We start from the raw sequence: 15,352 nt of genomic DNA, 5'->3' as shown, positions 1-15,352 counted from the left end.
CACACAGGCACGCTGCCTAGGAGTCATCTTAGACTCTCATCTGTCTTTTTCACCACACATTCAAACACTTGCAAAATCTTGCCGTATTCAACTGCGCAACATTGCTCAAATACGACCATATCTCAGTTCAGAATCAACTAAAACACTGATTCAGTCTCTCATCATCTCCCGCCTTGATTACTGCAACTTACTCCTCACAGGTATTCCAACAAGTCACCTTTCACAACTCCAATCTGTTCTAAATGCGGCCGCTAGACTCATTTATCTAGCTCGCCACTCAACATCAGCTGCTCCCATATGTATGTCCCTTCACTGGCTCCCAATCTCTTCTAGAATCAAATTCAAATTACTTACACTCACTTTCAAGGCCCTTAATAATGAAACACCTCCCTATATTTCATCTCTAATCTCCAAATACACTCCTTCACGAAACCTACGCTCTACTTCTGATCTTCGCCTCACTTCTCCTCTGGTCACTTCTGCCCATTCTCGTCTACAAGACTTCTCTCGGGCTTCTGCTTTTCTCTGGAACTCTCTGCCACAAGCTGTCAGACTTTCTCCTTCTTTCCAAACTTTCAAGCGCTCCTTAAAGACCCATCTGTTTAAAGAGGCCTATTCGATGTACCTTAACTAATCATTGCTGTATCAAAAATGACAAAGTGTTTATACAATCCTAATGTCTCAATTGTACCCTAACTTTGTTTGTAAACCCTATTGTACTCTGTAATCCTTGTCTGTTATCCACCATTTATTCCCTGTTTGCTATAACTGCAGTAAAGCACTGCGTATCTTGACAGCGCTATATAAATAAATGATGATGATGATGATGATTATGCTTGTCCGAGAAATCATCCAATTACCTGTATTGCTTTAAGGACTGGAGCCCAAAACTACACTGCATATTTAAAGGAACAGTAACACTAAAAATGAAGGTGCATTAGAATTATGAAATTATAATGTACTGCTGTGCTGCACTGGTATAACTGATGTGTTTGGTTCAGAAACTGTACTATATTTTATATAAACAAGCTTCTGTGTAGATATGTAGACATTCAAAGCTGAGAAAGGAGAAAAGGCACAGGATACACACCAGATAACAGATAAGCTCTGTAGGATACAATGGGATCTTCAGGACTTCTCTGTTATCTACAGTGTATACAGTGCTTGAATGGCTGCCTCCATGGCTACACAGCAGCTTGTTTATATAAACTATTGTAGAGTTTCTACAGCAAACAGCCCAGTTTTGCAGCACTACATAATATTGTCATTCCTTTAATATGCTTTCATCTTTTGGTGTTGCTGTTCCTTTAAGATGAGGCCTTACCAGGGACCTATTAAGATGCATAATTATATCCCCCCTCCTCAAGTTAATGCCTTTTAATGCAAGACAGTATAGGCTTTAGTAGCCCCTGAATAACACTGCTTAAACTTAAACAGCTTGTTATGCGCCTTCTCAATTAAAGATGCCCCTAACATACTACCATTTACTGTATAACTTGCATTAATATTATTTTGACCAATGTGAATAAACTGGCACTTAACATTGAACTTCATTTGTTAGTTTGCTGTCCAGGTTTCCAATCTAATAGGAACTTCATCTATTGTACTTACAATGCCCACCTCCAGGTCATTAATAAACAAGTTAAAAAAACTAAAGACCAAGTACAGAGCCCTGCTGTACTCCACTAACAACACTGGTCTAATTAGAATTTATTCCATTAACCACCACTCTTTGTAATCTATCCTTCAGTCAGTTCTCTATCCAAGTACAAATATTATTTTCCATGCCTTAATTTAACCAGCCTCCCTACAATACCCCCTCTTCTATATGCTCTCATGCTGAAAACAATGTGAGCTGCTTAACACATAAACCCTGAATTTCTAATTTAACATTTAGCATTAATTTCCTAATTTATGCTTCTTTGCCCTACAGTCCTAATCTCCCTCCTGTAGACCACAGACTACATCAGCTTATTTCTTAATTCATCTTATTTTATCATCTTATTTCAAATGTTGAACAGATCTTCCATGTTAATTAAGTGCCATTTCTGCCATGAAACTATGTGGGGATATTGTGTTTTGGTGCCTACAAAATAAAACTTTTATTTTCTATCTGTATTCATATTTAGCTACATTTTAGGAAAATAAGCTCCTGTAGATACTACGAGTGAGGAATGATACGTTTTATTCCAGTTCCCAAAAGGATCAGGTACTTCTAATCATGTCATTTCGGATTCTAGGACAGGAGCCAAAGATAACAAAATAAGACTGGGCTAAACAATTGCAAAGGTTAATATATGACCTCGTCATTTAACCCCTAGAAAGACTCCGTACACATTCCTGTTCCATACATGGGTCCCTCAAACAAAATGAATCCTTTACAGTATAGCTGAACATTAGATGGTACTATACATGCAGTGTCGCCTAGCATCACTTGTAGCACAATAATGTAAAGTTGCACAATTTAAAAGACAACCCACAGATATTGAAAATATTAGGTCATTGTTTTTGGAGCCAAGTTAGAGTTTAGTTCAAAAGAGACCAGATTCAATGCAATCTTTATAGTGGGTGTATGTGGGGGACTTTTGATCTTGCTTCCTTTAGATATTTGCTGTTTGGACATATAACAGGACATCTAACAGATGAAAGTGTAGGAAATGGATAAAGTTGCCAGCACTCTAAAATAAATAATGTGCACTGGCAATTCCATATTCTTAAAATTGATAAAATAAGGAAAGGGGACCCTGCATTAATGCCCAAATTAGTGACCCAGACAACAGTTTAATTCCACGTTCTAGGAATTCAACAATTCTGTAATCCCTAAATTTTGCTCAGCAGTCAGAACCAAAGCAGGAAAACCTTAGAAATATGTTAATTTCCATATCTAGCAAATGCTGTAAACTGCACTAGCAATGAAGTTCCAAAGCACCCAATAAAAAGCAAATTGAGTTAAGTGAGTGCCACTAAAAGATACATTAATGAAGTTACTCCTGATAAATAGCAAGTACACAAGACTCTGGGCATTTCCAGAGTACACGTTTCCAAATTGTACTATCGGATAGAAAGGCAGAAACTGGAAATTGAAGACCAATCTGGTCAGATCACAGCCTAAGTGACTGATTACTCTTATCAGGCGGTGCCAGATTAGGGTAAGAATGCCCCAAGGAAAATAACGTTTCAATTAACTAAGAACTCTGTTATGGGAAAGTAAAAAACAGACATTTAAAATGTGTGAATATTCCAATATTTTCAATAGAATATACCAAAGAGCTTCAATAATTAGAAATTACAGCTTGTTTAGTATCTATAGTATATTTGATTTGAAATCCAACTATGGTTCCAAAACAGTAAATCATTCTAATGTTTGATAAATTGGCCCCTCAGGTTTCCCTAATATGTTTTGGTGGAAGAATGGATTTAAAATGTCTCTTTGGTACAGCAGAGTCCTCATGTTTTTGCACTTTTTTCCTGTGATATACTGTATAACTTTTGTGTAGCAGGAAGGCCTCGCTGTGTAAAGAATGGTATTTAGCTGCTTGAAAGGCTGACAAATAAGGTTGGAAATTGGCTGGGGAACTCCCTGGTGTCTCGGTTTAGTGATGCGTCTTCTAGTCTGGCTGCAGAACAGGCTTGGTGATATGAATTTAAACCTGCTTTTTCCCATGACTTCATCTGTACCAGTATAGAGCTGTGTCCATAAGGCATGAGGATGGTAGAGCCCACCCATGCTTTCTATGTTTGAATTCTAATTTTGTTTCTTTGGTTAGATTTGTTTTGCATGTAGCCTTGCACCAGGAATAAAAACTATTCAGGGAATAATAGCGACTCCTTCATAGTCCTGCCTTGGACTGGATTTCCAGGAAAGTACCTTAAATTTCTATAGAGGACACACATGTCTGCTGTGTTGGAAGTTTTCCTTGCTTATCTCTGGACTCTGGGTACTTCTCAAGTTACAAGGACAATGTCATTAATTTATATAAGGCCTAGTTAATGATTTCTATGCTAAACTGTACACACAAGCTGTAGTGAAGTCATTCTTCCCACTGCTAAGTGTCTTTTTTTTTTTTACAAAAGTGGGAAGTAGCAATAAAAAGTTTTTTTCTCACCCTGAGTAGAATTCATTCAGCTGCTGCTACATTCTGTTGGCTTTTAGGGTCATTCAGCACTGCGCAATATATTGGCGCTCTAAAAATACTTGATAATAATAATAATAATAATGACACATGGGGGTAAATTAGGAAATAAGGAAACAGTACTCTGAGGTAAATAGCTCCAGGAAAGGTGGAAATTACCCACTCCAAATGGCAGATTGCCTGGGACAGGGCGAGCAAAGCCTCAGTAATGGGAAAGGCCTACAAACTGCTTTACTGATGGTACTACACCCATCTCATCTTTCTGACAACTCCATTCCTCACAGTGTTTTGGGGGATGTGAAGAAAGGGGCACTTTTTACTATATGTGGTAGACTTGCAGGGTGGTCTGTGAATTTTGGGAAATGGTGGCCCGCATGCTATCAGCTATCTTTAGACACACTATAGAGCCCAACCCCCTGTCCTTCATTGTGGGCTTATCAACTGAAAGCTCCAGAGACCAACAAACTGGCCACCCACATAATGACACCAGCGCAAACACTTTGTGCATCCAATTGGAAAAGTATGTCCCTTCCGATCTCAGCAGGCCCTTGCCATCGAAGTCAAATGGATCAGATCCATGGAAACTATAAGGGCACACCTACAAGGCAAGGAATTTGACAATGAACTGCTGTGGTTCCCCTGGGCAGAATTTACAAAAGCTCAATTCAGCTGACCTTGAGTCATCATGAGATGCACCCTACTACAACCACTTTCCCCCCAACTGTTCCCCACTTCAGATTCCATAGAGCAATAATACTTCACTGCACAAGTCCCCCCATAAATTAAAAAAGGCAGGTATTATGGTAGTTTCCTGCAATAATGGCAGCAAAAAGATGTTATAGAGCAACATGACATATAGACCTGATTTGCCAATCCGTGTTATCATAATTGTTATCTGAGTTCACATACATGTTCATAATTTGCATGTGAAAAACTAATACACTTTCAACAAAAAAAAACATAAAATAGCCCCATCCCACCGATGACAACACCCTCTACTGAAATGTCATCCCCCACCATGACAACCCACCCTCAAAACATCACCAATCACCACCCTGCCCCCCCACCACCTCCACCACTTTGACCCTTTGTTGAAAATGTGCTCCTGGATCACTGAGCTGCCACACTGAAAGACATGAACATTAAACTTCAAATTCAGCGAAAGGGTAAAAAATAAAAAATGGAAAGCAATTGAAAAAAGTCTTTGTTTATGGTGAAAAATCTGAAAACAACTGGACTGGGAAAAGTGTTTGGATGGTTAACAGAGATGTTGCTTTTGACTGCAAGTACACTTTAGACTGATTTGGCAAGTACACTTTAGACTGATTTGGCAAGTACACTTTAGACTGATTTGGCAAGTACACTTTAGACTGATTTGGCAGCTTATCTGCCCGTGTATGGGGCCTTCTGGCAGGTCTCCTCGACTAATATCTGGCCAAAAATCGTTCACATATCGATCGGTCAGGTTAGTTTTCCCCTGCGATCAAAGACCACATTGGCTAGTTGATACAGTCCTCATCCCATCGGCGCGATTGTTGCCCTGCCTTTGGTGGACATATTGGGATAAACAGCAATGTCACCAAAAGATTGGATCTTATAGTGTATGGCCGCCTTTATGAAAAAACATTTTGAAAATTGTTACACAAATTGTTAGTTACATTTTCTTTCATTATGCAAAAAATGTTTGGGTACTCCATCTTACCCATTTTGCACCTGAATGTTTTCAGGTTAGGATTAAAGAGTAATTTACCACTGTGCAGTGCAGAGTGCATGTGTCATTTCAGATGCAATTCAGTAAGTTTTTTTTTTCACCCAGAAGGGGAATCTAATCTGTAAAAAGTTAAATCAGTTGCAACTGCACTGAAAATGTTCTACGATCCAATGGCCTTATTTTAGGCACTGCATGTTTGGATGCTAGTACCTTTGTCATTTTAGCATGGCAATGGCAGTTGTGGTCCTGAATGAGCTCTTTATTTTTTGACAGCATGTCTGCAGAACAAAAATAGAATCACTCCACAAGATTCATACAAAGGCCCATACAAAGCAAAATAGAGTGCAGTTACACATTGCTACCTTGGGAGGATTCTTGATGACCACCACTTCTCTTTAAATCGCACGCATGGATTTTACATGTTCTAAGACAGAATGAAAGCAATAGCATGGCTACCCTAAGCACTACCACTAATTCTGTCCCATTGAAACACCCACCCTCTATGTTCCTATTTATTTTTCCATGTTTCATTCTAGTAGCTGGAAGCAGTTTATTGTACCTCCAACTTTCCATTGTTGAAAAAGCTCCAACTTGTGATCAGAGTGTATAGGCTACGCAATATGTTGGCGCTATATAAATACATGTTAATAATAATAATAATAATAGGCTTGTGGTGGGCAGTATTTTAATGGCCTGACCAATACAATTTGCATTGATGTCAATGTTATTAAGAATGGTTGGAAGGCTTGTATTTTTTCCAGAAACCACAGTTACCCAGGCATGGCTTTGTACAGACAGTAGCCAGTAACATGGTTGAGACTAATTAGGCCTGTGGTCCAATAAGGCTGAGACTGACTGAACATTACAGTGCCATCTGTAAACCCAAGACAAAAACCACCTCTATCAGTAGACACTGGATTGAGAGTAATCATTCAGTTGCTCAGTCAAGTCAGCCAATATCAGAAGAGATTCAGGCAGAAGCAATGAATTTTGAGATCAAATTGTTACAAAGGGAGACCTACTAGATTTAGAGGCTGGAAACTCCCCCAAAAGTCTGCATGAGTCTTTCAACTATACTTAGTTCTTGTAATATGTTTATTTATTCTGGGCACTAATATACCTTAAGAGAAGGATGCAGAAGATTGTGTTTCTTCATCATTTGAGTTCTACATGAAATACCTAGTGGATGTATAGAGGTTATGTGATAATCCCATTTATCTCATTAATAAAGTGCATTTTTCAAAATAAAGTGATAACTGACTAGAGAAATCGGTTCTCCAGAGTGATATCTACAATTTGTTTTCTTGCACCTTCAGTTAAAGGCACCCCATTTGCAAATCTCAGGTGTAGGCTCAATTTTGTACATTGAACCAGGGCTGGAACTAGGGGTAGGCAGAGTAGGCACGTGCCCAGGACACAAAGCTGAGGGGGCGCCAGGCACGTACCTGCTCTTTCGCCTACCCCATGTCCGGTCCTGTTTCTCCCTTGCTGGTGCTGGTAATTTGCTAACTCTAGTCTAGATGATGAGTATCACCAAGTGCTTCTAATTGACTTATTTTGTAAGTGCTCCCCTTTCTCTGATATACATCTAGTTGGGGGGGAACAAGCGTTAGAGGGGTGCAGAATAAGAAATGTTCTTCAGTGCAGCAGTGGGTCCGTATAACAAATTTGGAACACCTCCACCGTTTGGAAAAAATGCCTACTTACAAACCACTCCCATAGTCAAGCGTGTTTATTAGATCCTCCTGTGAGGTGATCGGCAAGAAATAACCTAAGAGACTGACATTTTTCACTAATTGTATATTTAAAGCAAATAATTTGTTACCGCTGGTAATTTGCGTTTAAATGTGCTTGCGCGCATGCGCGTAATTTTGCGCATGCATGTAGTTTCACGCATGCGCGCTGGCGCGTACTTTCACGTATGTGCGATTGAACACACACTAAGCCGGCACCTTGGCCGGCCAGGTTGCCTAGGGCGCCTGGCCGGGTTGACCCGGCTCATTTACGAAGCGAAGCCTTCGATGACGAATTTTCGCTGGTTACGGAATTTGCCCCCATGAGAGCTCCAGTACGAACCAATGCAATTAAGCACCTATAACCACCACTCATCGCATTACAGTATGCACCATTCCACTTGTTCTAAATGGACATGCCCACCAACATTATTCTTATGAAATGTCACAAAGCATTACTAAATGAGTAAAAGCAAAACAGTCCTTGATATATAGAGCACATCATATAAAACCATTGTTTAAAGAGAAAGTGACAACCTACAGTAAAAACAATAACATTTTTATTTATAAAGCTCTGTTATGGCAACGTTCCAAACAACATCCCATTATAAAATGTAAAACCAACTTAGCAATGTCAGTCACACAACAGTGGGGTTTCGTCTCACTAACTATATACAGAATTTGGAAACTTCTCAAAGGTGTTCTTTCTAAAGCTGACAACATGATAGGTAGTGGGTCTCTTGATTTATGTATTAAACCACTTTTCCTGAGAATATTTGTTCTTGGAAGGAGTGGGGATGCAATCACATATGGAATATGCCTTGTCACAAAGTGGTAATTTCTAAGAATGCCATCTTAACATTATTATTAAATTAACAAAAGTACCATTAAGTTAAAATGTATACATTCTTTACAAAAAGTTGTTAAATCGTATGTAAATGATTTAACACTGATTGCCGCAATGAAAATTGCACTTTTTCTCGTTATAAAAATATCGTTTATGTGGAAGAAAAAGTATCGTTCGCTACCCTGTATGCAAAGTGAGACTGAACATAACAGTCAAATTGTATCAACTCCATTAACCAATAACCTTTGCCTATTTGCTGGTATTTCTTTGGGCTGGGCATAGCCATGTATTGTGAATCTAACGCAGCAGACAATGTTCCACAGAGAGAGTGACACATGAGTGGACTTCATGATTCCAGACTTCTGCAAGTTTCCAGCATTTAGTTTATTGATTCACAGGGACTGGCTGGTTTTGGATATGTGTCCCATGGGCCTATATTAATGTTATTGTAAGCAGCAAGAAATACAGCCTGCATTTAATCACAATATCTTGCTGTTGCAAAGACCTGATGTGGCAATATTTAAGGTTTTGATTCACCCAAGTGCAACTGCAGCCATGATGCATATAATCGCAATTCGCATGTCAATATTTTTCTTCTGTCCTTGATTGTCAAATACTTCTTGAAATACTGAATTTGGTTGTAATCCTTATTTGCCCAAAACACTGGAAATACTAGTCTTTAAATAACTGGGCTTGTGGTACCTAAATTTGATTCCAATGGCTGACCAGTGTTTCACACAGTGCTAACCTACTGGTGCAACCTATTCTATAGGTTTAAGATATAAAAAAAGGCAATATAATATATGGGGTTTATAAAGGAGAACCAAACCCTTAATTATAAAAACCTGTACCCCCCTACCCTACATAAACTCGCCTCCCTGCTCCCTCCCCCAGCCTAGTTGTTCCCTTCATTAAATGCCCTTAACGCTCTACTTACCTCTCTTTGCAAATTCAATGCAGCGGAGCTCACGGGCGCCATCTTCCGGCTCTTCGGTAATCTTCAGGTCTTCTTCTTGCACTTCAGCAATTTCCGTCAATTTCGGCGCATGCACAGTTGTCAAAAACCCCCATGACTGCTCCAACTGCGCATGCATCGATACGGCACTTATTTCCCGAAGAAAACCAAAGAGAGGAAGATGGCGCCTATGAGCTCCACTGTACTGAATCTGCAAAGAGAGGTAAGTAAAGAGTTAGGGGCATTTACCGAAGGGAACAGCTAGGCTGGGGGAGCAGGGAGGGGTGTCTATGTAGGGTTGGGGTGGTAGGTGTTTTTATAAGTAAGGGTTTTTTTTCCTTTAAATCTAGAATGTGTGGTTCCAGAATCAGTGATGGTGTATAGTGGACAAACTTTATGCTAGAAGAGCTTGATTTAAAACCCAAATGGCACCCAGCTTTGAAAGAGCCACTAGTTAGTGCAAGATCTTAGGTGGGATCGTTTTCTAGTTAAAAAATAAAAATTTATAATTCTCGCTGATATTGCTGAGAGCACTCATATGGAAATAATGTGAATCCATCGGGTAGGAGTGTGTATGTCATATATTTGCGTCCCCTTCTGTTGGAAATCTACCAGCCAGCCCCTGTTGATGAAAACTGTGGACTTATAGATATATCCCAAAAATCTTTTGGATTTGGCCTCTCAGCCAAGGCACAAAGCAACAGTATATAGTAACTGAAGCCAACAAGGAATTGCTCCATCACATAAGAATCGCATTCAATGCAACACATTTTACAGAAACTTGAACCTGTGATCCTAACCCCACGAAGATGGATGTGACACTTTCAGAGAAGAGTACAGTTAAAAGTTAAAATTGTGATTGAGATTGTAGCTCTATGTATAGGCAGTTGAGAGCCAGCATGTCATCTGGGAACCTTCAAAGGAAGTAACAGTATGAGGGTCACATTTCCTTCCAAAGGACAGCATACTACAATGCATGCTGGAGAATAAGGCATATCCTGAATGTAATTAAAGCTATTAAGGCAAAGTCTGCTGTATGGTGTCCCTTTTCTGTTTGTATTATGGAAGTTTTATTCTCTCAGTCTCATTCGTCTTGCATAGATGAGGACCTCAGTTAAATGTTGTCCACAGAACCTCGTCTAAAAACCAAAAAGGGAAAGTCCAGAACTGTCCAGCCTAGGTTTGATTTGGAGAAACAAAAGGCATTAACTGTGCAAAAGTCAGAAAGGCTAGGGCTTGTGCCAGCACAGCTTTATTTTATTAAGGTCTGTCAAGCCAAGGCCAAAGCGCACCATGAATCCTGTCTAACAGAGGCTGCGACTTCAGAAGCTGAGCTCAGGCTGACTGCAGAGTATAGCCCATCTTGACCTGTGTACTTTAGTGTGTTGCTGTTCGGACTGGTACTCTCAGTTTGTTGAGTAGACATCAGCGATGAAGCCACCTGTAATAAAAATGATTAATAACACATTAATATTATTCAATACATAACATTGATGAGAAAAAAAAATGACCATACAATAGCATAACTGTTTTTCTATGTTGTGTGCTCTATTTCATGTTGTCTTACTGTCTAACTCTCAAGCTCATAGTTAAGTAACTGAGGAAATAGTGAATCTTCTACTGGCCAGCACTGTATGACACTGGAAGGAGGGTAGATGCAGGCACACGTGTGGAATGCCAGTGTTCTACCCAATAGATGAAGGTGAACAGGCACCTATTTAAATGTCAATTCAAAGCGCTCCAGTGTATGGTCTTTGTATCATGCTGTAAACCAGTCACTTAACCTATGAGTTAGGCAAGAAGAGATTAAAAGATTTATAGAACAACTGAGCTTAACTTTCCAGGGATTTACATTTTCCTGGAATTTATGTTGAAGTAAAATTGTTATTTACACAGTTTCTCAACAAATTTCCTACGTTTGTGAATCAGTCCTCATATTCAAAGCAGCAACACACCATACCACTCCTCTGAGGAATTCCTTGAGCCAGACACCATGAGAGCTCCAGCAGGAATTCCATGCAGTTGTACTTAAGTTGTCAACATGAATTATTATTTAAAGATTTGTATGAAGGTTCTAAGAACTCCGAATTGAAGTATCAGGCCAATTCAGTATGAAGTTCTATAGGTCTACAGGGAGCTCTCTTATTAGTTTAAAGAGATAAATATTATAAGCAACAATGCTTTCAAGCGAAAGAACTTACACTCCCATACAGATGACATTTTTAACTTTAATATTTTATAATCCAACACTCAGAAATACTCTATGAAAAACACAGATCTAATGCCTGCTCAGAAGCTGCCACTATGTCTACTTGCCTGCACTGCTCCATCAGGGAAGGAGGGCGGGGGCTTTTGCAACTGATATGTGTGTGTGCTCTGCATTCAAGACTAGCCACTAAAGCATGACTAAAATGTTAAAGCTGCAATTTCACAGATAATCTGTTTAAATGCTTTTTGGATACTTTTTAGCTTGTTGTTGAAATAGGGCTAATGCATTCAACAAATGGCTATATTGGCACTATGAATGCAGGTTTACACTGAAAGAAAATATTTCATGATGCTATTATTATGGTAAAAGGTAAAGATAGCCAACTGCATAGATTACATTATTTCCCAGTTTGTAAAATCATTAAAAAAAATGGTAAAATCAACAGGGGGAAATCAATTTCTTATACACCAGCAGGTGGTGGTTCATACCTTTTTACTTTCATGGTTTCATTTTATGTTTTTTTAATAGATAACAAAAACATAAAGTGGTGACAGTAGCAGTTCATCATCCTGCATGAAGAACAGGGTTTTTGGGTGTGTAGATAAAATATTTGCAGTATGTGCATAAAAATGCTGACTTTAGTTTCTGTTGAATAGATTTATGCCAAACTCTTGCACTACTGGGAAATGTTTTGCAACATATCCATTCTATGCCACAAACGTTGAACTCTTTCCGGAAATCTATAAACAAGTACTGTCATACACATAGCCTCAATTCCACAAATTTCTCTTATACTTATTGTGTTTTAACTCATTTAGAGTACTGCTATGCAGAACCTACGGCTTAAAATACAGTATGGGCAGGAGGTAATCTCTATAATTCCTTAAAACAAAGTCCTGCGCAGGTCCAGTTGGGCAGACCATGCCCAGTTGATACATGACAGCTTTCAGTTTCCTCAATGATGCGGAAAAACAACCACACTGGTTGGTTTACATAGACAAGCAATATACTTATGGACATGAACCATCAGCTTTGCTACATTTATTTAGATAACAACGTTTGATAAGATAAGAGGAGAGATAAGGTAGAGCACATTGTTCCTCCTGGAGTTATTATAAAATACTCACTACAGGTGTTGTGTTTTGACTGGGTGAACCATTCTTTATGCAGTCATCAGAATTCGTGGAGGATGTTGTTGAAGTTGGAGTCATGGAAATTTGGTGACTGCTGTTACCTAAAACACAAGGCATAAAATAATATATTACTATTTTGGGGCAAGTGTGGTCACTGGTAGAGTAAGATAACTGTGGGTTGTTCTGTAGAAATGCCAAATGCATTGTACATTAGGCTTAAAGAAGAAGGAAACCCTGTAGAAAAAAAACCCGTACCCCCCACCCCGCGTAGACCTCCCTCCCTCCTCCCCCCAGGCCAACTGCCCCCCTGGGGAAATGCCTTCCATCTTCAGGGTGGTATGGGGTTTTTTCTACAGGGTTTCCTTCTCCTTTAAATCACAGCTACACTGCACCATTATATATGGGTAAGAGCATGTATTACGTAATAGATAACAACGTTCATTTAAAATAACACCAGTATTTTAAAGAAAAGAAGATGTCTCACAATTGCTACATGAGGATTTGGATTTAACCTCAAAAAGGATATCCCATAATGCAATTTTCTGTCACAAAATGTATTAAAAAATCCATATTAAAGATAAAAAATACATACAGACCCCATGGTAATATGCCTTACATGTTTTATACCCTCCGGCACTAGGCAGTGATGCACCATGATGTCAGTAAATAGTCATACACATTTCAGGGGCTCAGTTGTTAACCTACATGTGACATATACTGTAAATTATATTGAATAATATTATTATAACCAGTAAAAAGCCATTGTATAATCTCTCAAAATATAGTTTTTTAATCCAATGGGGTTATTTATGCAAATGTTTCTCATGTTTAAATAAAAAAAAGTCTGACCAAACTAGAATCCATGATTTACCCTTATTTATCACCAAAAAAATCAGGAAAAAACACAACTTGGCACCTTAAGTTTTTTGTGAACTCGGCAGAAAAGCCTAAAATGTTTAGAATATCGTACAAAACCCAGCGCAGACCATACTATCCTCAAATTGCAAATAGGACCTCTGCCATTGACTTCTACAGGACCTCGACAGGTTGAAGATGGAGTATTTTTGGATTTTACATCCTCAGGGAATAATAAACCCGGAAAAATGTAAGTGTTTTTTCCAGCTAAAAATTCGGATTTTAAGTAAAAAAAACTTGCATTTTTCAAATTACTAAACAATTATAATTTTAATAAATAAAATCCTCTAAAGTAACAGATTATTATTATTATTAATAATAATAATAATAGTAAACAAGCCCAAATAATCTGAGTCCTATAAATATATTGCACTTACATAATGTCCTGTAGATACAGTAGAAATCATCAGTAAAATATTTTATGCAAAACATGACATTATAATAATAATTAATTCCCAAAGGCAAACATAATACATCCAAAAAACTTCTCTCTTGGCTAAGAGGTCCACTAAATCACAACCCTCTTCTCCCCAATCTCACTTTTTCAATCCCCTCCACTGAAAAGAACTTTATGTCCCTGCTACTGAACTGAGCAAAAAGTCTTGATACATTACTCTTTTTTTTTTTTTAACAGTTTGCAGGTTTTTAAATCTGCCTCAAATACTCTCTGATCCACTCTTTCAATTGTCTATTTGTACACACTACATATTGTTTTTGACACTTAAGACATGTTATTAAATGAATAACTGTAGAAGTATTACATAGGGTTGCCACCTTTCTTCCGGTTAAACTCCAGACTGTGATGTTGCGTGGTGGGTGGGTCATCATGGGGCAGGGCTATGATGTGGCGATCAGCAATTAGCCAATTGTCGCGCCAATCATTTCCTAATTTGGAAAACCGGGCAGGCAGTTTTGTCCAGGGCACCCCTTCAAAAACTGTGCTGTCCTGTTTAGAACCGGACCGGTGGCAATCATAGTATTACAACTAATGTATTCCCTAATGCATACTTGTTTGCCCATCACAGTCATTTCAAAAATACTTCAGTATTTGAAAGAAGAAAATATGTCTTACCATTACTAGATGAGGATTTGGATTTGTTTAGGGTTTTTGGCTTTCTCTTTCTGGTTTGAATACCTTCCTTCTTCATAGCAAGTGGCCGCGGCACCTAAAGCAATACACAAATAAGTGCCATAAATATATGTAGGCAAATTATATTTACCTTTCAATGTACCCGCTGGGACAAAACTACAAATGCCAGCATGCCCATAATGGCTATGGTGTCAGTGGGTGGGGTTAAAAGGATGTATCAAATATTGTTTTCTGATACATGAAATAAAATACAATGTTTATGATGAAAAAGTCACATTTCTAAAAAAAAGAAACTCTTTATTTTCCAACAAGCAACATAAAATATACTCATCTGTAACCATGTTTTCATTTGAAAGTCAACTAAGGAGCAGAACTGCACAGTCACAGAACAACCCTTGCTCTTGACACTGGGAGTCCATACAAATAACACAGCTTCATTTATTTACCTTTTCAGAATAACATGAACTGAACAAGGTCACCCTGACCTTGTAGCTGCCATAATGTCTACCTCAGTTAAGATTTCATATAACCACTAGGGGAACCAGCGTTAGTATAGTCTGTAGAGACTCTATTGGCTAGCCCTCCTAGGAAGGCCCCAAGAAGGGTCTTTCTGAAAATCATTTAGG

At 38.6% G+C, this 15,352-nt stretch overlaps 1 protein-coding gene across 2 annotated transcripts in view; it reads right to left on the bottom strand.

Annotated features, from left to right (window-relative positions):
• Positions 1-8,120: 8,120 nt before the first annotated feature.
• Positions 8,121-15,352, bottom strand: part of gata6.S (GATA binding protein 6 S homeolog) — a 28,552-nt gene continuing 21,320 nt past the window's right edge. For both annotated transcript variants that reach the window (NM_001087983.1, XM_018268614.2), the window contains 3 exon segments: positions 8,121-10,820; positions 12,716-12,822; positions 14,709-14,802. In NM_001087983.1, coding sequence (NP_001081452.1) covers positions 10,650-10,820; positions 12,716-12,822; positions 14,709-14,802 — 372 coding nt within the window. In that variant the 3' untranslated portion in view covers positions 8,121-10,649.

This window comes from Xenopus laevis, chromosome 6S (assembly GCF_017654675.1).
Source record: "Xenopus laevis strain J_2021 chromosome 6S, Xenopus_laevis_v10.1, whole genome shotgun sequence".
In the NCBI taxonomy this organism is placed as follows: Eukaryota; Metazoa; Chordata; class Amphibia; order Anura; family Pipidae; genus Xenopus; species Xenopus laevis.
The sequence above is the reverse complement of the archived record's forward strand: the minus strand, read 5'-3'. Positions and strand labels throughout refer to the sequence as shown.